A 25,042-nucleotide genomic window follows, 5' to 3' on the forward strand; every position below is an offset into this window, starting at 1 on the left:
CAGGGTTTCTAATTTCTGTTTCCGTATTGTATTGTAGACAGAACGGATGCTGTGGTAATTTCTAGGTATTGTATGTGATACAAGGAATATGGATGTTAGGCAAAAATCTATTAGCACCACTTTCATAATGACCCCCAATTTGGAGGGGGGCATTTCTTCTGGAGATATACTTACTACCAAGCAGATTTTTTTTTTTTTTTGAGATGGAGTCTCACTCTGTCGCCCAGGATGGAGGAGTGATCTCAGCTCACTGCAACCTCTGCCTCCTGGGTTCAAATGATTCTCCTGCCTCAGACTCCTGCGTAGCTGGGATTACAGGTGCCCACCACCACACCTGGCTAATTTTTGTATTTTTGGTAGAGATGGGGTTTCACCAGGTTGGCCAGGCTGGTCTCAAACACCCAACCTGAGGTGATCCGCCTGCCATCCGCCTGCCTCTGCCTCCCAAAGTGTTGTGATTACAGGTGTGAACCACTGTGCCTGGTCCCAAGTAAGTTTGATGATTGAAATACTGTCTTTAAAGCAGGAGAAAAGGTGTTTTTGAGGGGTCTTTACCCCATCTCAGACCGAATTCTTAACTTCCATCTCCTTGTTGTACTTGAGCTTTTCTTGTTCCTAGTTACAAGGGAATGGTCGAGACACACACAGCCCACTCCTACTCCTGTGATAACAGTAGAATTATAGGCTAGGCAAAGTGCTACTCCTGATAAGTCAGAAATAAACTTTTTTTTCTTTGAAGACGTAGAGATTCTAGTCTTTAGAGATTTCTGGTCACTGGTGTCTTATGGGCAGGTTCTAAGATGGTTTGTCCGCCCTGGAATTTTCCAGATCTCTGTAATTAAGGGTGTACTGTTGCAAGGCTGGTCTGTCCTTGATTCATTCACTCTAAGCAAAGACACATTTTGAGTCGCTTTTGCAGAACATAACATTTTGAGTCATTTGTCTTGATCTGTAATGCTAATGTTTTATTACACTATAAATGTTTACCTTGTTGCATATATTATTTTACTTGATTTATTCGATTCACATCTTTACAAAGATGTGTGAATTAGGCCATGTAGATGCTCTTCTCCCCATTTTATAGATGAAGAGATGGGCCCGCATCGGTTCTGTGACGTCCCCAAAATCACACTATGTGAGTTAATCACAGATGCAGATTTTCTCATTCCCAGTATGCTGCATACTTTTCCATACTAAATTCTCTTTAAACGGTGACAAACATTTAAAAGCAGATTTGGGGCCGGGCGCGGTAGCTCAAGCCTGTAATCCCAGCACTTTGGGAGGCCGAGACGGGCGGATCACGAGGTCAGGAGATCGAGACCATTCTGGCTAACACGGTGAAACCCCGTCTCTACTAAAAAATACAAAAAACTAGCCGGGCGAGGTGGCGGGTGCCTGTAGTCCCAGCTACTCGGGAGGCTGAGGCAGGAGAATGGCGTAAACCCAGGAGGCGGAGCTTGCAGTGAGCTGAGATCCGGCCACTGCACTCCAGCCTGGGCGGCAGAGCGAGACTCCGTCTCAAAAATAAATAAATAAATAAATAAATAAATAAAGCCACTTGTTTTGCTGTGGAGCCTGGAAGGCTAACTGTCCAAATAATGGTGATGACCATGGCCTCATTAGCCAGGTTTGTCCCTCTCAGTACAATGAAGAAACCGGACTGAGAGAAGAACCCAGGTTGAAAAGAGAACTCTGTATTCTGCACACCTGTGCTGCTGAAAATACAGGCACCAGTGAGGCCCTAAAGAGAGTAAGTGAACCAGGAAGAGAGAAAAAGCACGTAGATGAATCCTCACAGCCTGAAGGGCATTTGGTACAGAAAGTATCTCAAAAAGTCAGCTGAGGGAACATCCAGTTGTCACTGCAAAAGGATGTTTTCTCCTGAATTAAGACTTACAATATAGGTCAAAGTTATTAAGTGACTAAAATGAGAAGTAATAGTAAGATATGGGGAATTAGAATGAAGTTGGTAGCCTCGAACTTGGCAACTGGAAGTCCTGGCTATTTGGGAAACGTCGTCCTTTGTAAGAGTCCTGGCTGTTTGGAAAGCGTCGTAGTTTGTTGAACTTGGACAAGTTGTTCCTTTTAGTGTGCCCCATTTCCAAAAATATTGAATTTCTTTACCTTTCATTCAGCAAAAGCAGCAGAAACTTTTGCTTAAACATTTCCTTCTCTTTTGCCACTTGGAGGTGTTGCTTGACATGCTCTCATCCTCAGGGGTTACCTTTCATCAGAGGAAGCTGCAGGAACGTATCCATCACTCTTAGCTATTTCGGGGCTAACTTGTTGTAAGTTAGGGGTGACAACAGACATAGGCAGAACTTTAGAACGTAAATACTTAGTCTTATTTGGGCACTGCTGAACTTGTTTCCTAGCCTCATCTTGTGATTTTAATTTCTGGCTTGTCTCCTAAAAACAATAAAAATGAGCTCTTTGGTTCACATTTTCAGTGGATCTGGTTTGCAGAAATCGTAAATAAAAGTAACTTACAGGGAAGAGAACATTTTAACAAATAAGGTGAGAATGACTCCCTTTGCTCTTTACAGGCCTTTGGTTTTTGGTTCACAAACTTGGAAAGAAATCTGTGCTTTAAATAAAGCCTTTTTATACTCAAGGTTCCTGCATGGACTGTGGAGGAATTTGTGTGAACATCAATGATTCTCATCTGATGGGCGCCATCTGGCATTTGACCAGGATGGTCCTGGTTGAGTTCTTGACGCGTAAGGACGCACAGAGTTGTAGATGTGCAGCCATCTGTGGCTGTGAGAATCCTGCAGCCTCTGCTGCTGTTGAGCACCATCGTGGGGAGTCGGCTGCATTGTTACCATTGCTGAGGCTGGCTGAAGCACCTCTGTTTCAGCTGGGGATGCCTTGTTTCCATAGCAACAGCTCTCAGTGGTGCCAGGATGGTCAGCAGTAACAAAACAAGAGACTTTCTCTAAATAGAGGCTACTTAACCCTCGGTGTCCACCCTCAGTGGATGTGGTAAGGGCTTATCAGAGGTGGTAGCACTCATCTGTGTGTCTGCTCTCTGGAGGACCGCCTGGCTTTCCAAATGATGCTGCCTCTTTTTTTTTTTTTTTTTTTTTTAAGGCAGAGTCTCACTCTGTCGCCCAGACTGGAGTGCAATGGCACGATCTCGGCTCACTGCAAGCTCCGCCTTCCGGGTTCACGCCGTTCTCCTGACTCAGCCTCCCGAGTAGCTGGGACTACAGGCACCCGCCACTATGTCCGGCTAATTGTTTGTATTTTTAGCAGAGACGGGGGTTTCACTGTGTTAGTGAGGATGGTCTCGATCTCCTGACCTTTTCTCCTGACCTTGTGATCCGCCCACCTCAGCCTCCCAAAGTGCTGGGATTATAGGCGTGAGCCACTGCGTCCAGCAGCTTCCATTCTTTATTCATGGCTCTTTGTAGCACTGTCATCTGACAGCTGTTTATAATTCAGACGTGTATTCCTTACAGTCCCTTTAAAGACACATCCCCTGTCCAGTGATCTTTTTCTCTCAGTATCTAGCACAGTACATGTAATAGGCACTCACTCTTTAATTGAATGAATGAACAAAAGACCAGTTTTTTCTGGAGAATGCCTCATTTTCAGCATGGTTCGAAAATTCCATCCTCTTAATCCATGAGCCGTTCTTCTGAGTCTGCCTGCAAATACTGAACTTAGCTATCTTATTTACAAAGCTCTGAAAGGTGAGTAACAACCTTTGATTCTTAGAGGGTAGTCTCATCTGAAATACCCTACTCCATCTGAGAGAGGTGGGAATACTCATAGTTGCCATTAAGTGAGGACTTTCTGTGAGCCGAGTGCTTTATAAAGTCATTCAAGACTGTCTTGGTTGCAGATGACAAAAATCCCAATTCAAACAGGTTTAGGCAAAAAGGGGGATTATTAGGAAGGATCCTGTTACGTCTCGTTGGAAGAAGTTGAACAAGTCTGACCATCAGAAGAACAGCGTCTCCGCTGGGCTTGTCAAACACCTGAAGCCAAAGACTGGAGTAACGCTCAGTGTCTCTGTGTGTGTGTGTGTGTGTGTCTGTGTGTGTGTGTGTGTGTGTCGGCTTCATCATCTCTACCTGTAGTCCGGCCTCCTCCCCTTCCTGGGGAACTTCGCTGCTCTCTAACTCAGTTTCACATCTTGGGACTCCTACCACTCGCGAGAGACAAATGCTTTTTCCCAATTCTAATTCTGGGGGCTCACGCCTGGGATCCCAGCACTGTGGGAGGCTGAGGCAGGTCGATCACCTGAGGTCAGGTGTTTGAGACCAGCCTGGCCAACACGGTGAAACCCTGTCTCTACTGAAAATACAAAAATTAGCTGAGTGTGGTGGTGGATGCCTGTCATCCCAGCTGCTCGGGAGGCTAAGGCAAGAGAATTACTTGAACCCAGGAGGCGGAAGTTGCAGCGAGCCAAGATTGTGCCACGACGGAGTGTGACTCCGCCTAAAAAAAAAAAAAATCGTGGGAAAACTGGTCCAATGAGGGCCCGATCAGCTCTTGGACAGCAGACTGTAGAAACACGGTGAAAGGAAGATTTCGCATGCGGAGGGGAAGAGTGTTGGGTAAACGATTCCAAAGATATTTGCTACTCTCATATTCCTTACTACCTTTCAGGTAGCTGATAGAATTTTCATTCTGGAAATTATGAAACTGCTTGAGGATAAGAGGCTTGACAGAAATCACACAGTAATTGGCAGAGCCAAGATTTGAATCCCAGTCTGCTAGTTCAAAATCCCTTGCTTTTAACTCATACAGCATGTTGCTTGCTCCCTCCCCCGCCTCCGTTCCTCCTTTCCTCCCTTCCTCTTCTTTCTTTTCCCTCCTTCCCTCCTTTCTTTTTCTCTTTCTTTCCTCCTTCCTCCTCTCCTTTTCCTTTTCTTTTCTCTTTTCTCTCTCTGCCTTTCTTTCTCTTTCTTTCTCTCTCTTTCTCTCTCTCTTTCTTTCTTTCTTTCTTTCTTTCTTTCTTTCTTTCTTTCTTTCTTTCTTTCTTTCTCCTTCCTTTCCTTTTTTCTCTCTCTCTGTTTTCCTTCCTTCCCCCTCCCCTTCCCTTCCCTTCCCTTTCTCTCTCTCTCTCCTTTTTTCTTTTCTTTCCTTTTTCCTTCTCTTTTTCTTTTTCTTTTCTTCTCAGAGTCTCACTCTGTTGCCCAGACTGGAGTGCAGTGGCACAATCTTGGCTCACTGCATCCTCCATCTCCTAGGTTTAAGCGATTATCCTGCCTCAGCCTCCCCAGTAGCTGGGATTACAGGTGTGTACCATGATGGCTGGCTACTTTCTGTATTTTTAGAAAAGACGAGGTTTCACTGTGTTGGCCAGGTTGGTCTCGAACTCCTGACCTTGGGTGATTTGCCCACCTTGGCCTCCCAAAGTGCTGGGATTACAGGCATGAGCCACTGCACCTGGCCCAGCATGTTGCTTTTCCATATAATAGAAAAGAAAAGGGAACCAGCAGATAGGTGTTAAGTTGGAAAACAGAAATGGTAGCAAAATAGTGGAAAAATCTAATTTTCTTCCCAGTAACCTTGAATAATAGCACCTTATATTTTTCACAGAACAGTCTAAAGCCAACAAAAGGCTTTAAATCAGCTTAAAATCTCTGAAAGTCTGCCTGTGGACTCACAGGATAAAGGTAACATAATTCTCTGATAGCGCAAACTGCAAAATTAGATGCACCTCAGAGCCAGAGAGGACGCTTATTTCTTAACGCATTTCCAGTGAATCAGAGCCCCTCTATCTACGAAGGTGGCAAACAACAGTTCTGCAAAAAGAAAAAAGAGAAAGAAGAAAGCAGTAGAGTCGGTGCCAGGTTCCGCACTCCTTATCTTCTGCACACACCACCTCCTGTGGCTTTAAGAGCCTGCTCAGTGTCTCCCCCAGGAGGCAAGGAAGATTCAGAGTAGCGACTACAGCTAGGGTGCACAGAAACAGAGAGATACTGAAACAGGCTTTGCTGAACCTTCTGGGCTCATTCAGTGGGTTGCTTTTGATCTCCTGTTTACAAAATTTGAGTCTTAAAAGAGGGCCGCTTTATAAACACTGTCAGATACAGGCTGTGACTCCGGTGCTCAGTTTAGAAACTCCAGTAGGGGCAGATTAAACGCAGTTGCTGCTTTATGACGCTTTCGGATGCAGGCTGTGTGTTTAGAATTTGAGTCCTAAAGAGGGCCACGACAGTCGCCGCTTTAGAACACCTTTAGATATAGGCTGTAGCTCCTATGTTCTGTTCAGAAACTCTAGTGGGGTAGATTAAATGCAGACATTTTTTGGAGTGATTAGTTCTGTTTTTAATCCACATACAGCTTGCAATGGAAAGTAGCCACCTTTTAATTTTATTATTACTTTTTTTTTTCTTTTTTTAGAGGAAGTCTCACTCTGTCACGAGGCTGGAATGCAATGGCGCAATCTCAGCGTACTGCAACTTCTGACTCCCTGGTTCAAGCGATTCCTCTGCCTCAACCTCCCAAGTAGCTGGGATTACGTGCCACCACGCCTGGCTAATTTTTGTATTTTTAGTAGAGATGGGGTTTCACCATGTTGGTCAGGATGGTCTTGATCTGTTGACCTCATGATCCACCTGCCTCAGCCTCCCAAAGTGCTGGGATTACAGGTGTGTGCCATTGTGCCCGGCCTACTTTTTTTTTTTTTTTTGAAACAGAGTCTTTTTCTGTCACTCAGGCTGGAGTGCAGTGGCACGATCTTGGCTCACTTAAGCTCACTCTGCCTCCTGGGCTTAAGTGATTCTCGTGCCTCAGCCTCCTGAGTAGCTGGAACTATAGGCGTGCACTAGCGCACTCAGCTAATTTTTTTGGTATTTTTAGTAGAGATGGGATTTCGCCATGTTAGTCAGACTGGTCTCGAACTCCTGGCCTCAAGTAATCCACCCTCAGCCTCCCAGCGTGCTGGGATTATAGGCGTGAGCCGCTGCCCCCCAGCCTGGCCAACCACATTTTTATTTTAAAAAGTGTCTAGGGACAGTGCCAGAATCATTCTTTCAGCACCTTTTCTGATTAGCCTGGTAGTAAAGGTATTTTGGTATTTCTTAAAAACCCTTAACTGCTTGTAGGTCATATGATTCTTCCAGTTGCAAAACAATGTTCTTTCTCTATGACTGATGATCAGAGGTTAGATGTCAAGTATTAGGGTATGTGTTGAGAATGGACTTGCTTGATAGCATGACTACTTCAGACGAGCTTTTTAAACTCTGCAAAATGAATTATATTAAATTTCCCCAACTTCAGTACATTATTATAACAAGCAAAAGCATTCCGTCCAGAAAAAAGTCTGGCAGATAGTTTATCTGTCTTGGAGACTGTGACATGTAAGATTGTGTTTGCTGGAAGAAAAAGGCGATACCTTCAGCAGAGACAGTTCTGGTAGGATGCCAGTTTTAACATACGAGAGAAAGGAATAGAAACCCTTTCTCTGAGATGGGATCGTGCAGACATCTTCAGATGTGAGACCTCAGCGTATAACTTAGCCCCTTTTTTGCCTTTCTTAGCTGAATGTCATGTTTTGGGGTGTTTGGCTAGAATACAGTGGCTGTGATCCCATTGGCATGTCCCCGTAACATGACATGACGTGCAGTGTCACAGAATTCCATGCGAGCTGTGTCCAAGAAGATCAGTCCTTTCTGGTGGTCAGTTGCCTACAGGGGCCTCTGTTGTACTTTTAACTCCACGATCCAGCCTTTTTTAGAAGGTTTCAATGGGTTTAGTATTTACTGATCCCATGTAGCCTCTTGGACATTAGACTCTGTATAAGCCAAATAGAGAACACTTACAGAAAGCCTGAAGCTGTGATTTTGAGCCACCGCTCATGGTGGTGCCTGAAGTTAGAGGAATGGTTACGAGCACACTTACTCAGAGCAGCAGCCTCAGCACCGGCACTCTGACAGGTGCACCGTGGTGCTTTTAATCAGCGGGTGATATTTGCCAAGGTCCCGCTGTGCTGTAGCCTTGGTTAGATGCTGTAGGTGAGGTGACCGTGTGATTTATCACCAGAGTCACTTTGAGAAGGAAAGGGAGCTACTAATACTGAGTCATAAACTCAGCGTGTCCCTGGTAAAGTAGATGGATGATTGGCTTAGCTCTAGGCTTTACAGGAATACTGTTCATATCCTTGGTCCCCGTTCTAAAGGATACTTACAATCCTGCTAGAGGGCTAATACTCATACACTAAACCAGTGGTCCCCAGCCTTTTTGGCACCAGGGAGCAGTTTTTTGGAAGACAGTTTTCCCATGGACCGGGGAGGGGGACATGGTTTCAGGATGGAACTGTTCTACCTCGGATAACCACGCATTAGATTGATTCCGTTAAGAAGCACACAACCTAGATCCCTCGCGTGCACTGTTCACAATAGGATTCGCGCGCCTCTGAGAATCTAATGCCCCGCTGATCGGAGGACGGGGAGCTCAGGGGGTCGTGCTCGCTCACTTGCCTGCCACTCACCTCCTGCTGTGGTTCACGCTCCTCTGAGAATCTAATGCCTCCGCTGATCTGAGGACGGGGAGCTCAGAAGGTCATGGTTGTTCACTTGCCCGCCGCTCGCCTCCTGCTGTGCAACCCAGTTCCTATGAGGCCACGGACTGGTACTGGCCCACGGCCCAGGGCTTGGGGTCCCCTGCACTAAACAATTCAAGAACATTATGTTTCAAAAAGTCCTTTTCTGTAATTAACCCGTTACCCTCCCAAATAAATTTCTCTCCTGCTAAACTATTCCCAAGCAGACGTATGCAAGCATTTCTCATCTTTAAAAATTACTCCTTTTACCCCATCTATTGCCCGATTTTTCTTCCCTTCTCATAGCAAAAACTTCTTGGGGAAAAAGAAAAGTCTATACCAGGGTCAGCAAACTTTCTGTTAAGGGCTAGATAGTAAATATTTTAGCCTTTACTGACCATATGGTCTCTGTTGTAACTCTTTATCTCTGCCATTGTGGCAAAATCCCTATAAACAATGCTTAAACAAATGGGTTTGGTTGTGTTCCAAAAACACATTGTTTACAAAAATAGGTGGAGGATGTGGCAGACTGGCTTCAGCCCACAGCCATCCTTTGCTGGCCTGCTCTGTGACCACAGCCTCTGCTTCATCCTTTCATCGCTGTCCATTCCCTTAACTGCACTGAGACTGCTCTTGTCGAGGTCACCAACAACTTCCCTGTTGTCAAAATCAGTAGCAGGTGTCTTCATTTTTTTTTTGAAATGGAGTCTCGCTCTGTCGCCCAGGCTAGAGTGCAATGGCATGATCTTGGCTCACTGTAGCTTCTGTTTCCTGGGTTCAAGCGATTCTCGTGCCTCAGCCTCCTGAGTAGCTGGGATTACAGGCACGTGCCACCATGCCTGGCTAATTTTTGTATTTTTAGTAGAGATGGGGTTTCACCATGTTGGTCAGGCTGGTCTCGAACTCTTGACTTCGTGATCCACATGAAGTTTTTTTTTTTTTTTTTTTTTGACGGAGTTTTGCTCTTGTCACCCAGGCTGGAGTGCAATGGCATGATCTTGGCTCACTGCAACCTCTGCCTCCCGGGTTCAAGCAATTCTCCTGTCTGAGCCTCCTGAGTAGCTGGGACTACAGGCGCCCGCCACCACGCCCGGCTAATTTTCGTATTTTGAGTAGAGATAGGGTTTCATCATATTGGTCAGGCTGGTCTTGTACTCCTGTCCTCAGGTGATCCACCCACCTTGGCCTCCCAAAGTGCTGGGGTAACAGGCATGAACCACCGCACCTGGCATCTTACGTGAGCTTTTAACAACAGAAGGCACAATCACTCTTTCCTCCTCCTTCAGACACTTTTGTTTGGCTTCTGTAACACCCATTGTCCCTGATTTTTTCTCATGTCACTGGTGGTTTTTCTCTGCATCTCTGCTTTTTTTATGTTAGACGTTGGAATACTGGCATACCAAAGGGTCAGCCCTGTGCCGTCTTCTCTTCTTTGTCTATTCTCTCTTCCTAGGTGACTTCTTCTAATCTTACAGACTTAAATATCATCTCTAAAGTAATGACTTCTGAATTTAAATCCCAGCCTATCACCTCTCTTTCCAGCTCCAGAATCTTATGTCCACCTTAATGTCTCTACTTGATCTCAAGTAAGCTATCTTTTTTTTGGTGGAGACAGAGTCTTGCTCTTGTCACCCAGGTTGGAATGCAATGGTGCTATCTCAGCTCACTGCAGCCTCCTGGGTTTAAGTGATTCTTCTGCCTCAGCCTCCCGAGTAGCTGGGATTACAGGTGCCCGCCACCACACCAGCTAATTTTTGTATTTTGAGTAGAGATGGGGTTTCACCATGTTGGTCAGGCTGGTCTTGAACTCCAGACTTCAGGTGATCCGCCCGCCTTGGCCTCCCAAAGTACTGGGATGACAGGCGTGAGCCACCGTGCCCAGGTTCCTGTCTGTATTTCTGCCAACACTCTGTCACAACCACTAAGTCATTTCTAAGAAGTTCTAGACTTTCTCTGCATTTCTGTTTTTCTTCTGAGCCCATAGCTGAATCCCCCTTAGCCAAATCCCCCTCAGCCGAATCCCCTCAGCCGAATCCCCATTAGCCGAATCCCCGTTAGCACTCTGTTCACAGCAATACAGGCTTTTTCCAGCATTCACTTCAAAACTGTTCCACATCTGTCCATTACCCAGTTCCAAAGCCATGTTTTCAGGTGTTTACTATAGCAATAGCCCACTTCTTGATACCAGTTTTCTTAGTCTGTTTTATGTTACTGTAACAGAATAGTATAGACAATCATTTATAAAGAAAAGAGATTTCTTTCTTGCAATTCTGGAGGCTGGGAAGTTCAAGGCCAACGGGCCCACATCTGGCAAGGGCTTCTTATGGAGAAGGCTTCTCACCCCGTCGTCCCATGGCAGAGGTGGAAGGCAAGAAAGTATGCACATGCCTGAGAAAGTGGCTGAACAGATCCTTTATCAAGAACCCACTCTCGGGATGATGCCATTCGTTCATTCATGAGGGTAAACCCCTCATGACCTGGTCACCTCGTAAAAAAGGCCCTGCGTGTCAATACCGTTGCACTGGGGATTATGTTTCCAACACATGACTTTGGGGACACATTCCGCCACAGCTCAGGTGCCCTTAACGTATTGCAGATGGGACTCTTCCCTCCCAGCCACCACAACACACCTGCCTGTCGAACCCGTCCTCCTCCTGCATTCCCTAGTTCAGTCAGTGAACCAAAACCCGGGAGTCATCCTTGGTTCTTCCCTCACCCTCATTCCCCACACAGAGTCCGTCAGTGAGTCCTATGCATTAGAGCTTCCTAGAAACCCTGAATCACTCCGCGTCTTCCCGTCAGCACCGGCTGCCTTGTCTAGACCTCCACCGTCTCGTGTAGACAGCTGTAGCAACTTTTCACAGGCCTTTCACTCCTGCTTTCCCTCCTGCCCCTGCACAACTCTCTTGCCACATAACAGCCAGGACAGTCTTTTATACAAGTAAACTGTACATCTCTCCCTCGTTTAAAACCCTTCAGTGGCTTCTCATTTTCACTTAGACCAGAATGCTCATGCTTTGAGCCCCTCCATGCCCTGGCTCCTGCCTACCCCTCCAGATTATTTCTAGACACTTCCCACTGCGATATTACACTACCACCTACTGTCTTTCTTTTTGGACCTCTAAAACATTGAGGTCTTTTCTCTGTCAGGGTCTTGGCATTTGCTGTTCTCTCTGCTTAAAATCCTCTTACTCCAGGCCGGGTGCGGTGGCTTATGTCTGTAATGCCAGCACTTTGGGAGGCCTAGGCAGGTGGATCACGAGGTCAGGAGATCAAGACCATCCTGGCTAACATGGTGAAACCCTGTCTCTACTAAAAATACAAAAAATCAGCTGGGTGTGGTGGTGAGCGCCTGTAGTCCCAGCTACTTAGGAGGCTGAGGCAGGAGAATTGCTTGAACCTGGGAGGCGGAGGTTGCAGTGAGCTGAGATGGCGCCACAGCACTCCAGCCTGGGCGACAGAGCGAGACTCCATGTCAAAAAAAAAAAAAAAAAAAAATCCTGTTACTCCAAATCTACAAATTCTGACACCTCCTCCTCCCGCAGCCCTGATTCGCGTGCTCTTTCTCAGGAGACCTTCCGTGACCACCATCTGCCTTATTCTCATCACTCCGCATAACTTCACCACACCTGTCACACTTAGGAACACCTGTGTGTCCAAAATAAAGACACACTTGTTTCTTTATTTTGTTGTTTTTCCAGGATCTCCTCCCCCTTACTTACTTCTCAAAGTAAGTTTGTTCCTTGAGGACAGAGAGAGGGACCATACTGTCTTGTTTCCCATTGGATTCCCCATGCTCAGAATCAAGCCTGGTGTATGGGAGGCATTCAGTAAATACTCATTGAATGACTGAAGGAGTGAGTTAAGGAGATGCTGACTCGTGCCTAGTGCTATAACTGCCGCAGGAATTCATCGTCTTGATTACAGTGCGTACGGTCTGTGCCCGTCCACAGGCTGCTGGCGCTCACAGACACTTTCTGGGCTCCACGTCTCACAGCTGCTCTCATGTTGCTTCCCCTCCCGGCAGAAGCTGCAGCCGTGTTGTGATACTTTTATTGTATAGCATCAGTCTTTGCAGGTTTTTATGTCAGTGGAAATACTGGGCTCACCATTAGCTTTTTGCTTGCTTTTTGAGACAAGGTCTTGCTCAGTCACCAGGCTGGAGTGCAGTGGCATGATCACAGTTCACTGCAGCCTTGACCTCCCAGGCTCAAGTAATCTTCCCACCTCAGCCTCCCAGGTAGTTGAGACTACAGGCGTGTGCCACCATGTCTGGCTAGCTAACTTTTTTTTTTTTTCTCAGAGACTGAGTCTCGCCATGTTCCCCAGGCTAGTCTTGAACTCCTGGGCTCAAGCAGTCCTCCTGCCTCAGCCTCTGAAGTGCTGGGATTACAGGTGTGAGCCACCGTTAGCATTCAGTGCCCCCCCCCCTTTTTTTTTTTTGAGATGGATTCTCGCTCTGTCTGTCTGCCAGGCTGGAGTGCAGTGGCACGATCTCGGCTCACTGCAAGCTCCGCCTCCCGGGTTGACGCCGTTGTCCTGCCTCGGCCTCCCGAGTAACTGGGACTACAGGCACCGCCACCACGCCCGGCTAATTTTTTGTATTTTTAGTAGAGACGGGTTTCACTGTGTTAGCCAGGATGGTCTCGACCTCCTGACCTCGTGATCCGCCTGCCTCGGCCTCCCAAAGTGCTCAGATTACAGGCATGAGCCACTGTGCCCCGTCCAGCCTTCCTTTCTAAGTGCATTTCATTGGTTTTCAAACGACTTACTATGAAAGTCTTTAAGATTTGTTGCAGTTCTGGAGTCCCCATTCACGGTTCAGACTTTTTTGAAGGCACAGTCTGGAACTTCCAAGTCCAGAGCTTTCCCTCGCCCCAATTTAGAGCTACCCCGTCCCTCTGTAGGAGGCTTTGAAGGTCACTCTGCATGGTTGCTTGCATACACCCACACACAGAGATATACTTGTCCTATTTGCTGTTATCAGTAACGTGTACAGTAATCACTGAGATGGGGGGAATCATTTAGTTTTAAGTTAAAACTTTGTGAGGCACGTTGGTAAGAGTCCCGAGTGTTTGCCTGTACGCAGATACCGGACGCTATAGGTCTCTACTATTTTGGTACAGAAAAATCGTTGGCATAAGCACAACGAGTCAGGAAAGCTTTATGGAAATGTCTTTTGTGCCTAGCATGGATTACAGCGTAGTGACTGGTGCTGTCTCGAGCTGCCTCTTGTTTTTCATGTGTTTCTCTTACTCTAGGCACTTGAAGAGGCTCAGAAAGCTATCCAGCAGCTCTTTGGCAAAATCAAAGACATCAAAGACAAAGCTGAAAAATCAGAGCAAATGGTGAGTTCTGATTTCTTCCTAACTTTTTTGCACCAAAAGAGGAAGTGAGCCTCTCATCTAGGCATTCTAATAAGGAGCTTTTTCTAATAATGTCACCTCCTGCCAATCACGGTCATCTGCATCTTAAAGCAAGCCCCTAGGAAAGCGTTCAGATCAATTCAGGGGGAGCTGCTGGTCAGCAGTGACTCACCATCTCTGCTGCACTGCGTTTGCAGCCCTGGGTTTAAATAGGCAGCTTTTTTGTTTTTTGGGTTTTTTTTGTCTTTTTTGACGGAGTCTTACCCTGTTGTCAGGCTGGAGCGCATTGGTGTGATCTCGGCTCACCACAACCTCCGCCTCCCAGGTTCAAGTGATTCCTCTGCCTGAGCCGCCTGAGCAGCTGGGATTACAGGCACCTGCTACCACACCCGGCTAATTTTTGTATTTTTAGTAGAGAGGAGGTTTCACCACGTTGGCCAGGATGGTCTTAATCTCCTGACCTCATGATCCGCTTGCCTCGGCCTCCCAAAGTGCTGGGATGACAGGCGTGAGCCACCGCGCCCGGCCTTTACACAGTCAAAGTGCTGGGATTACAGGTGTGCGCCCTCGTGCCCAGCTGCAATTTTTTTTCTCCTTTCTGAAAATAGTTTCCTAGTCATTTTGGATGTTCCTTTCTCTAACATCTCTTGGTATTGGTAGCATGCATTTCTCCATCGAGATGTGTGGTGTGTAGCTTGGTGCACACTGAGAATGGTCCTGGAGCTGGGAGGAGGGAGGGATGCAGGGAGGGGGGATATCCCCTACCCATGATCCACGTGTGTGGTTTTGGTTGAGTTCCCCCTTGACAAATCTATGTCCCCCAGTGATGTGCTCAGAAGCTTGCTCTGAAGACCGAGAACCCAGCATTCATTCACCCTTTCCTCCCCCGTGGGACGCGCTGGGAAGTGCTGGATCCTGGGTTCAGATTCGGACTCAGTAATGTCCTGTCTCTCAATTGTCTCAGGATTCCAGTTTCTTCAACCGTAAAATAAGAATAATGGCATTTGCCTCACAGGGTTGTTGTGAAAATTAAACATATGAAGAGCACTGAGCATATTCTAGGGACCTGGATTTTCTGTGGTCCTTCCCCAAGGAGGCACCACACCCAGCAGCACCCAGGAGTCTCAAAGCATGGTGATCAGTGAGAGCGTCCCACGCTGCTTTTGCTGGAGCTGATTGCATTTATTGATATCCTTATGATGCTAATCCGAGTTCTGGAGTATGCTTCCTCTTCCAACCGAGGGGGTTTGCACTGACAGTTTGCTCCCAAGTTATGAGATGTCTTATTTTAAAGCAGTTTGCTTTCCTGCACAGTGCTGCTGTGCTGAAGGGAGGAAGTGGTGGGAGTGAGGGGGTTATTGCGGGATCTGGCCAGCAGCCCGCAATGCAGCTGGGCTCTCTCTTTGTTGCCGGGCGGATTGGCAAGTCGAGAAATAATAGACACACACAAGATAGTGAAAGCTGGGTCCAGGGGGGTCACTGCCTTCTGGTCCCACGGTGCCAACAATGCACTGGATATGCCAGCATTTATTATTAAGTTTAGTGAGGCCGGGGGTAGGTTAGTGAAGGATTTAGGGTCATTTGATTATGAGGTGAGATGGTCACATGGGGATGAAGTAATTCTTTAACATAACATCTGTATGCAGAAGTACAGTATACAGAGATAAGAATTTACAATATAGTGTGTGCATCAGTAATTTCTAACAGAGCCTTAAAACAGGAGGAACACAGTCTTTCCATAACCTATGATTAGCAAGATATTAATCAGCAGGGACAGTTGCAGCAAAAGCTGGTTACAAACAATCCAGAGAAACAGGACGTGAAGCTAGACAACCGGTTAGACCAGAAATTCTCAGAAGGTGGTACGCCTTAACCGTAAAGAGGCCTAGAAGAGCCATGGCAAGATGAGGGTGTTTATAGCCCTATCTTATCCATGTGGACAGGCGCCCCCCATGCATCCGTTTATAGGCTCTCCACGAGGGTCGCATTCCATTCCCAGAGCTATGAACATCTGCTTTTCTGGGATAGGAATCCTGGTGATGTGAAACCTCCCTGACTGCATGTCTGTTCATAGGCTCTCTGCAGGGGAAGCACATCATGTGCTGTTGGCTCATTCTGGCAGCCCATCCTGGCATTGTCTTTATACAGTCCTGCATGCGATTTGTATTTACAGTAATCAGGAGCATTTCATCTTTCATTCCGTGGCAGTAGTTTCAGGGGCCTCCCTGCATCGGAGAAGTGATCTTTCTTGAGCTCTTTCAGTGTCAGCACTGTGCTGGCTGCTCTGTGCCAGCACTCTAATGTAGCCCTCACAACGTCCTTCTGAACTAGGTTTTAGGATCATTATTATCTTTGTGATTACCCATCTTATGGATGAGAAAACTGAGACTCCGCAAGGCTGAGAAACGTGTTCTAGGATGCAGTGTTGGTGAGTGGTAGAGCTGGGGTTCAGCCCTCGATCTGTCTGACTCTAAAACCTCCCACTTCAGCTCTGCCCGTTTTCGCTGCCCATGGGCAACTGTTGAGGCGAATCAACCATGGGCATTCTGTCTCGCGGGAGGTCTCATGTAGGTTTTATCTGAGTACCCCTGGCATGCCCTGCCATTGAAGGCTTTGTTTAGGGAAAAATTTGTGGTTCAGTTTATCTAGAGAAACACAGGCTGTGGGATGGGGAGTGATGGGAGATCCTGGGAATAAAGAGACTAGTCAGCTCCAGTGCAGAGCATTGAGGGCCTGAACAAGGAATAGAGAGAAGGGATAGATTCTTGAGATGAAGCAGAGGAATAATATTTAGGACTTAATGACTTAATGATGCAGGGACCAGGAAGAGTCGTAGATGACTGTGACTTTGAACACAGTGGTTAAAGACCCCTGATGCGGCCGGGCACCGTGGCTCACGCCTGTAATCCCAGCACTTGGGGAGGCCAAGGAGGGCCGATCACTTGGGCCAGGAGTTCAGGACCAGCCTGGCCAACACGGCAAAACTGTGTCTCTACTAAAAATACAAAAATTAACCAGGCGTCATGGTGCACACCTATGATCCCAGGTGCTCTAGAGGCTGAGGCAGAGAATCGCTTGCCTGGGAGGTGGAGGCTGCAGTGAGCCGAGATCGCACCACTGCACTCCAGCCTGGGCGACAGAGCGAGACTCCGTCTCAATAAATAAATAAATTAAATAAATAAATAAATAAAAATAAAAAATAAAGACTCCCTATGTTAGACCGAAGCTAAAAACCCTGGAGGAGATACAGAGATTTTCTTGTAGGAAAAAGGATGCTGATTTCAGAGCAGCAAGTGGGTGATCAGATTACAGGGCCAGTTTTTAGCCTTCTATATCTAGCTTGTGACACCACTCCAGGGTTGGTTTGTTTTTTTTTTTTTGCCCCAAATTCAAGTGTTTGGTAAAGTAGTGGTGGGTCCTAAACTTTTTTTTTTTAAATTCAGTGGAAACAGAGGTTATTTGGGGGTTGTAGAAGGAAGGCAGGCTAGATTGGGAAGTCCCCATGAAAGAGGCTTCTTCCAGCTGAGATCCAGGTGAGGCTTGCAGGATTGTGGGTGTGGACTCGAGCTGGGCAGGTCGTAACCTTTGTGAGTTCACGGGGCACACGAACTCACTGCCGAGTTTCTCCCTTTAGTGGGATGCATCTATCCCGTGACTGCAGTGTTTGTGCTTGGTATCCAGGGCAGTCCCTTCCTTCCAGGTATCACAGAACCTGGGCAACCAAATTGCTGTTGAGAAAGTTTCGCTGCGTGCACCGGAAGACGGAGGCCCCGTTCCTTGCCTAACGCAGCCATGGCTCCTGGTGCCAAGGAGCGTCTGAAGCGCATGGCAGCTCCAAAGCATTGGGTGCTGGATAAGTGGACTGCTGTGTTGGCTCCTCGTCCGTCCACGGTCCCCCACGTTGAGAGTGTCTCCCCCTCATCATTTTCCTAAGGAACAGACTTAAGGAAAGAAGACTTGCATGCAGCGGTTCATTAAGATCGATGGCAAGGTCCAAACTGATGTAACCTGCCCTGCTGGGTTCATGGATGTCATCAGCATTGACAAGACAGGCGAGAATTTCCATTTCATCTGTGACACCAAAGGTCGCTTTGCTGTACATCGTATTACACCTGAGGAGGCCAAGTACAAGTTGTGCAAAGTGAGAAAAATCTTTGTGGACACAAAAGGAGTCCCTCATCTGGTGACCATGATGCTTGCACCGTCCGCTACCCTGACCCCTCATCAAGGTGAATGACACCATTCAGATTGATGTGGAGACTGGCAAGATTATTGATTTCATCAAGTTCGACACTGGTAAGCTGTGTATGGTGACTGGAGGTGCCAACCTGGGAAGAATTGGTGTGACCCCAACAGAGAGAGGCACCCTGGATCTTTTGACGTGGTTCATGTGAAAGACGCCAGTGGCAACAGCTTTGCCTCTCGGCTTTCCAACATTTTCACTATTGGCAACAGACCATGGATTTCTCTTCCCCGAGGAAAGGGTACCCGCCTCACCATTGCGGAAGAGAGAGACGAGACTGGCAGCCAAGCAGAGCAGCGGGTGGAATGGTCCGTGCGTGACGTGTTAGATCTTTGTACGTAATTAAAAATAATGTGGCGTGATAAAACACACACACACACACAGAAAGTTTCTTAGCGTGGATGAAGAAACACAGTGGATGATTTCACCTGGGTGTTGGTAAAGTTGGGGAGTTTTTCCAGCTTCTCTATTGAATATGCTTTTCTGGTGACTGAAATATACTTGCATTCCCAGAGACAGCGTCTCTTCCCTTGGACCTGCTGAAACAACACTGTCAGGCTCTTACTCCCCCAACTGCCTTCTCACTCCCCGAAGACTGCTCCTGCCCTCCTGGTAACTTACATGTTAAGCGTGTGTTACACGGCTTCTATTTCAGCCTTCTTGAGATTTGAAAGTCTTTGCTGAAAGCTCAGGCCCTCGTTCCGTTAGGAAAGACCGTCTGAGTACCATGTGCTGACTGAGGCATTTTGTACGGCCCAGCGGCGTCAGCACCAGAAGGCACACTTTCCTCACCTTGTTCAGGAGGAACGGTGCCGTGCGTGCCTGCTCTGTCCTGTATGCTCAATACTGAATTGCCATTTGGATCATTTCATTTGGGGTAAAAAATAAAGTTCCTTTCATGCTCGCAGCTGAAGGTTTTATAACCCCAAGTAAAGTCCAAAGAGATGCCACATTAAATTTAAATGCTGGAAATTATTGTGATTTTGTATTGTGAGAATGTTTGCTAACCTGAGATTTTTCCCTGCTTCATCTGCATTCGTTTCTTAGGGAGCTACTTGCAGCAGCGTTTTACATCCTTCTTAACCGTCTTCCTTTCTCTCTTTGGTTTTTCAATGTTTAGGTGAAAGAAATCACCCGTGATATTAAGCAATTAGATCACGCCAAACGCCACCTGACCACCTCAATCACCACACTGAACCACCTACACATGCTGGCAGGAGGTGTCGACTCCCTCGAGTAAGCAATGGCAACTTTTTCTTCTGGGGCCACAGGAGATGTGTCACATAGAGAAAATGGTGTTGTCAGCCTGTTTACTTCTCAGCCGGGAAAGTCTCACCATCCCGTCCCACCTTCTGCAAATTGGCTTCAAGTGTCCAGTCACCATTTTTGCTTTGTGCCCTCTGGTGTTCAAAACCTGACGAACACTGGCAGCCGGTCAGAAGGGGACCCAGGAAGCCTCTCAGAATGACTCCGAGAATATGACCCGTCTTCAGGCTGCAGCTCTGTACCGTCACGGCAGACAGAGGGGCACGGGCCCACATTCACTCCTGGCTGCTTCTGCCTCGGCGAGTTTCCTACTTGCGTTGGGCTGAGTTGTGCTGTCATCAAAGAGACCCTATATAGGAGACAGAACTCAATCATTCAAACCACTTTTTTTCAATCTACTTTTTATTAGCTTTCCATTTGGTTTGTAGAGGGAATGATACATCAGAACATTAGAAATAGTATTAGAAGGAAGAGCTGGTTATTTACTACCAAGAAGCAGTCTAAAGCCTCCTTTACTAGCAAGATTCTGACACTCCAGCTCACCTCTGTGGCCCATCTCAGACTGGGGACTCCCCCTGCTCCAGCCTCAGTGTGATTCTGTGTGTGGACAGGGAAAGCTCATCTTCACAGAAACTGAGATACAGCATTCGAAGTCCTGGGTAGGGGAAGTGGGAGAGTGCCTTGAGGGAAAGAGGAGGAGGGGCGGGGCCCCTTCCTGACCTCTCTAGGTATTGGATGAGCTCCAGGGACCCCTGGTCCACTCCCCTGTGAGCAATGAGAGCAGGGGCCAGAGGGAGACCAGAGGGCAGTCACATTTGTTCCTTCTTGGGTGGTGGGTGTCCAACAAACCATCAGATCAGGCAGTGGTGAGACCAGGTGCTGGTGAGACCAGGTGCTGGTGTGACCAGGCGGTGGTTAAGACCAGGCGGTGGTGAGACCAGGCACTGGTGAGAACAGGTGCTGGTGAGAACAGGCACTGGTGAGACCAGGCAGTGGTGAGAACAGGCACTGGTGAGACCAGGCGGTGGTTAAGATCAGGCGTTAGTGAGACCAGGCAGTGGTGAGAACAGGCAGTGGTGAGAACAGGTGCTGGTGAGACCAGGCAGTGGTGAGAACAACAGGCGGTGGTGAGACCAGGTGCTGGTGAGACCAGGCAGTGGTTAAGACCAGGTGGTGGTGAGAATAGGTGCTGGTGGGAACAGTCAGTGGTGAGAACAGGTGCTGGTGGGAACAGGCGGTGGTGAGAACAGGCGCTGGTGGGAACAGGCGGTGGTGAGAACAGGCAGTGATAGCAATGTTGGTAGCAGTGTAACACCTTGACTTGAACTTGATCCTGTCTTTTTCTATGCCTCTTATGGCAAATCATAAATTATAAATGTAATGAAATAGCCCAACCCTAATGAAAAATTTAGATCTAATAGTTTATATTTCCTCCCTGTATGTAACTTGATTTTATCAGCATCCTTTTATTGAAGCGACATTAACCTTAGCAGTAGGGAAAGTAGAGGTCTCTGACACAGATGCCTCAGAACCTGCAGATTTCAGTTAATATTTAAAGCCGTGCCCTTTCTGTATTTTTGTTTTTGGTTTTGAGATGGGAGTCTCACACTGTCTTCCTGGCTGGAGTGCAGTGGCACGATCTGGGCTCACTGAAACCTCCACTTCCCCGGTTCAAGCGAGTCTCTTGCCTCAGCCTCCCGAGTAGCTGGGATTACAGGCACCTGCTACCACGCCCAGCTAATTTTTTGTATTTTTAGTAGAAATGGGGTTTCACTATGTTGGCCAGGATGGTCTCCATCTCCTGACTTCGTGATCTGCCCGCCTCTTCCTCCCAAAGTGCTGGGATTAGAGGCGTGAGCCCCCGCGCCTGGCCATGCCCTTTGTTTTGTCCTGGAAAGATGTGTTTGGTTTGCTCATAGGCTGTAATCCTCAGATAGTAACATCCCTACCCCTGTTCTCTGTCCCAAGCTTGCTAATCCCAAAATATCCAACCCAAATTCTAAATCCATCGTCTTCCCAGATTCCCGTCCCCACACCGAATGAGAATTAATCACTCACACATTCTTCCCACCATAGCACGTAACGTGCACTTCTGTTTAGAACCTAGTTCATCCTATTTTATACTAGTTAGATGTGTACTTGACTCTCTGCCTTACTATATGATGTCACCTTGAGGATTTGGACCAGATCCTGTTTTTTGCCTCCCACAGCGCACAGCAGCTTATATACTCAGCACTCAGTGAACGTCGATTCAGCTGAGTTGATGTCTGTTTGAGAGCTGGAGTAGGTTGTTCTGTGTCTGTATCTTGTGTCCTTAGTGTTTTTCTAGACTTTTAAACTTGCTCTTTCCTTGCAGAGCCATGACCAGGCGAAGACAGTACGGAGAAGTTGCTAATCTCCTTCAGGGTGTGATGAATGTCCTGGAACACTTCCACAAGTATATGGGGATTCCACAGATCCGGCAGCTTTCCGAAAGGTAAACTGTCACCAGAGGAAAAGTCTATGGGGATTCCACAGATCCGGCAGCTTTCTGAAAGGTAAACTGTCCCCAGAGGAAAAGTCTATGGGGATTCCACAGATCTGGCAGCTTTCTGAAAGGTAAACCATCCCCGGAGGAAGTGATCTTGCTTTCAGAAAAGGACCTGGCACTAGGAGGTGCTTAAGCACTTAACTCAGCATGTTCACTGCAGAATCTTATTGTGTGAAGAAACCTCAGATGGTACATGATCTGACTCTGTCTGGTGCAGGCATCCCCCATGATACTCCTTACCGTGTCTTCTAAAGCTGCCTATGGTAGATAGTTTGCAGTTGTGTATATGGACAACTCTCAGCTGTCCCCATTTGTGAGGGAAACTGTTCTAGGTATCTATTTCTTTGTAACAAACCAGCACAAAACTTAGTAGCTTAAAACAATAATTGTTTTGCATGTATAATTTGGCCTGGCTCAGGGGGACCGGCTCATCCCTGCTCCGTGCAGCATTAGCCGAGGCAGCTCAAGAGGGACTGGAGGATGCATTGGCTCCCTCTTATGGCTGGCACCTTGGTACTTGCTCTCAGCTGGGAGCTCAGCCAGGCCTGGGCTGGGATTCTGTGTTGTCTTCCATGGGCTTCTTGAACTTCCTCATGTTAAGGTGGCTGGTTCCAAGAATGAGCGTCCCAAGAGAAACAAGCCTTGGAAATTTCATAGCATCACTTCTGCCATAGTCACAAGGCTGCTAAGATTCAAGAGGAAGGAACATAGTCTTCTCCCACCCACTAACGCTAACGGGAGGAATGTCAAAGTCACATCGTTACAAAAAGCACGTGGGATGGGATAGATTGCTGTGATGGTCTTTAGAAAATACAATGAGCCACGGCCAGGCCCTGTGGCTCACACCTGGAATCCCAGCACTTTGGGAGGCCGAGGCGGGTGGATCACCTGAGGTCAGGAGTTCGAGACCAGCCTGACCAACATTTTGAAACCCCGTCTCTAGTAAAAATGCAAAAATTATCTGGACATGGTGGTGGTTGCCTGTAATCGCAGCTACTTGGAAAGCTGAGGCAGAAGAGTCACTTGAACCTGGGAGGCGTCAAATATATATACAGATGAAGCCTGAGTTCCCTTTGCCTAGACCTCAGAATCCCACTGTTCTCTCCAGAGGTGGTAACTGTTATCAGTTTAATGGATATCGCTCTGGATTTTTATGTGTGTATTTACATAAATCTATAGTTTCAGTTAATGGTTTTGGTTTTGCTTTGTTTTAACTAAATGGTTTCATACCTTACGCTTTATTCTAAAAACTGCTTTTTGTTTTCAACCACGTGTATTTTAGATATTTGTTTTTCACATCAGTATGTATAGACCTGCTTCATTCTCTGGAATTTTTTAGATTTTTTTTTCACGTCAGTGTGTATAGACCTGCTTCATTCTCTGGAATTGATGCACAGACTCCCGTAGTATAACACGCCACAGGTATGGCATTAGATCGTTTGTTTCTAAATCTTAAAATATGCCCCCATTTGCACATATGCAAGTATTTCTCTAGGACAGATTCTGGGTTATAGGTTTACATACATTTAAAATTTTAGTAACTACTGCCCATTTGCCCTGCAGCGAGCTTTGTATACTTGTAGTGCAGTCTGTGAATTGTGAGAGCGCCTTTCCCTGCACCCTCAGCTGAGAGCACCTTTCCCCGCACCCTCAGCCACATGTGATGTTGTTGTTCTTCATTTTCCTCTCTCTGGTGGTTGAAAACGGTATCCAGTTCCTTTAATTTTCATTTCCCTTGTAGCTAGTAAGATGAGTGTCTTGCTTTGTTTTTTTGAGACAGAGTCTTGCTCTGTTGCCCAGGCTGGAGTGCAGTGGCGTGGTCATAGCTCGCTGCGACCTGGAACTCCTGGGCTGAAGACATCCTCCTGCCTCCACCTCCTGAGTAGCCCGGAGTGCAGGCAAATACCACCATGCCTGGCTGATTTTTAACATTTTTCTGTAGAGGTGGGATCTTCCTGTGTTGCCCAGGCTGGTCTTGAACTCCTGAGCTCAAGTGATCCTCCTTCCTCATCCTCCCAAAGTGCTGGGATTGCAGGCGTGAGCCACTGTACCTAGCCCCAGTTGTATTCTTCGTCTGAAGACTCCTGAGTTTCTCATACTCTTAAGAAATTATTCTCCTTTATTCCTTTCTTTGGGTAGTCTCTACAACTTGGTCTCTGCATTCTCTCCTTGTGGAATTCTTGCTACGTGAACATTGGAGCTTCTAGATCTGCTGCCATGTCTCTTAATTTCCCTTTCATGCTTTCCGTCTCTCTGTCCTTCTGAACTGCTTTCTGAAAGAGTTCCTCAACCCAGTCTTCCTGTTTTAATTTATTCTTCACTTGCATCTAGTCTGCTATTTGGCCCAGCTGTTGAATTTTTATTTTAACAATCCAGCTTTTTAATTTTCAGCATATCTAGCTGATTCTTTTCTCATGGGCATAATATTCTCATATATCTCCCACGGAATAGAAATTATCTGTATGTTAAAGTGCTGAGCTGCCTCTTCCATTTCTCTGTCCCCTAGTGTAAGATCTTCAGTTTGTTCAGCGTGGCAGTTCTCTCTCTGTAACATTTCTCAAATGTTTGGTGATTCTTAGCTGAAAGCTCATTTTTATTGTATTCATTGATTTTTTGAAACTAAGTCTCACTCCATCACCCAGACTGTAGTGTGCAGTGGCACAATCTCAGCTCACTGCAATCTCCGCCTCCTGGGTTCAAGAAATTTTCCTGCCTCAGCCTCCCGAGTAGCTGGAACTACAGGTGCCCACCACCCATGCACAGCTAATTTTTATATTTTTAGTAGAAACGGGGTTTCGCCATGTTGGCCAGGCTGGTTTCAAACTCCTGACACCTCAGGTGATCCACCCGCCTCAGTCTCCCAAAGTTCTGGGATGACAGGCGTGAGCCACCGCGCCCGGCCTCGTTTTTATTTTTGACATTCTCTGTTAGTCTGATCAAGAATGCTCTTTAGCTGCTACCTGCTCGTGGGCGAGAAGTGGGAATTGCTGCTTGGCCAAGTGTTATCACAGACAGCTCTTCCAAAGTGAGGGGGCCAGACCTGGAGAAACCTGTCAGGTGGGTGTCCCAGCGGCTGATCTCCTAGGCTTGGAGGCTCCCTGGTCTTCCTGGGTGTTGGCAGCCCCTCTGGCTAC

At 47.0% G+C, this 25,042-nt stretch overlaps 1 protein-coding gene and 1 pseudogene across 7 annotated transcripts in view; both read left to right on the forward strand.

Moving 5' to 3' along the window:
* VPS53 (VPS53 subunit of GARP complex) overlaps positions 1-25,042 on the forward strand; it is a 164,512-nt gene that overhangs the window by 37,220 nt on the left and 102,250 nt on the right. For 3 of the 7 annotated variants that reach the window (XM_033185231.1, XM_033185234.1, XM_033185233.1), the window contains exons 5-7: positions 13,765-13,851; positions 19,233-19,348; positions 21,735-21,854. In XM_033185231.1, coding sequence (XP_033041122.1) covers positions 13,765-13,851; positions 19,233-19,348; positions 21,735-21,854 — 323 coding nt within the window. Of the gene's footprint in view, positions 1-13,764; positions 13,852-16,277; positions 16,298-18,427; positions 18,447-19,232; positions 19,349-21,734; positions 21,855-25,042 lie in introns of those variants that run through there. The other 4 variants (XM_033185235.1, XM_033185236.1, XM_033185232.1 and 1 more) reach the window with 4 other exon arrangements.
* LOC117066568 lies at positions 17,096-18,440 on the forward strand (annotated as a pseudogene).

This window comes from Trachypithecus francoisi, unplaced genomic scaffold (genome assembly GCF_009764315.1).
Source record: "Trachypithecus francoisi isolate TF-2019V2 unplaced genomic scaffold, Tfra_2.0 Lachesis_group20, whole genome shotgun sequence".
In the NCBI taxonomy this organism is placed as follows: Eukaryota; Metazoa; Chordata; class Mammalia; order Primates; family Cercopithecidae; genus Trachypithecus; species Trachypithecus francoisi.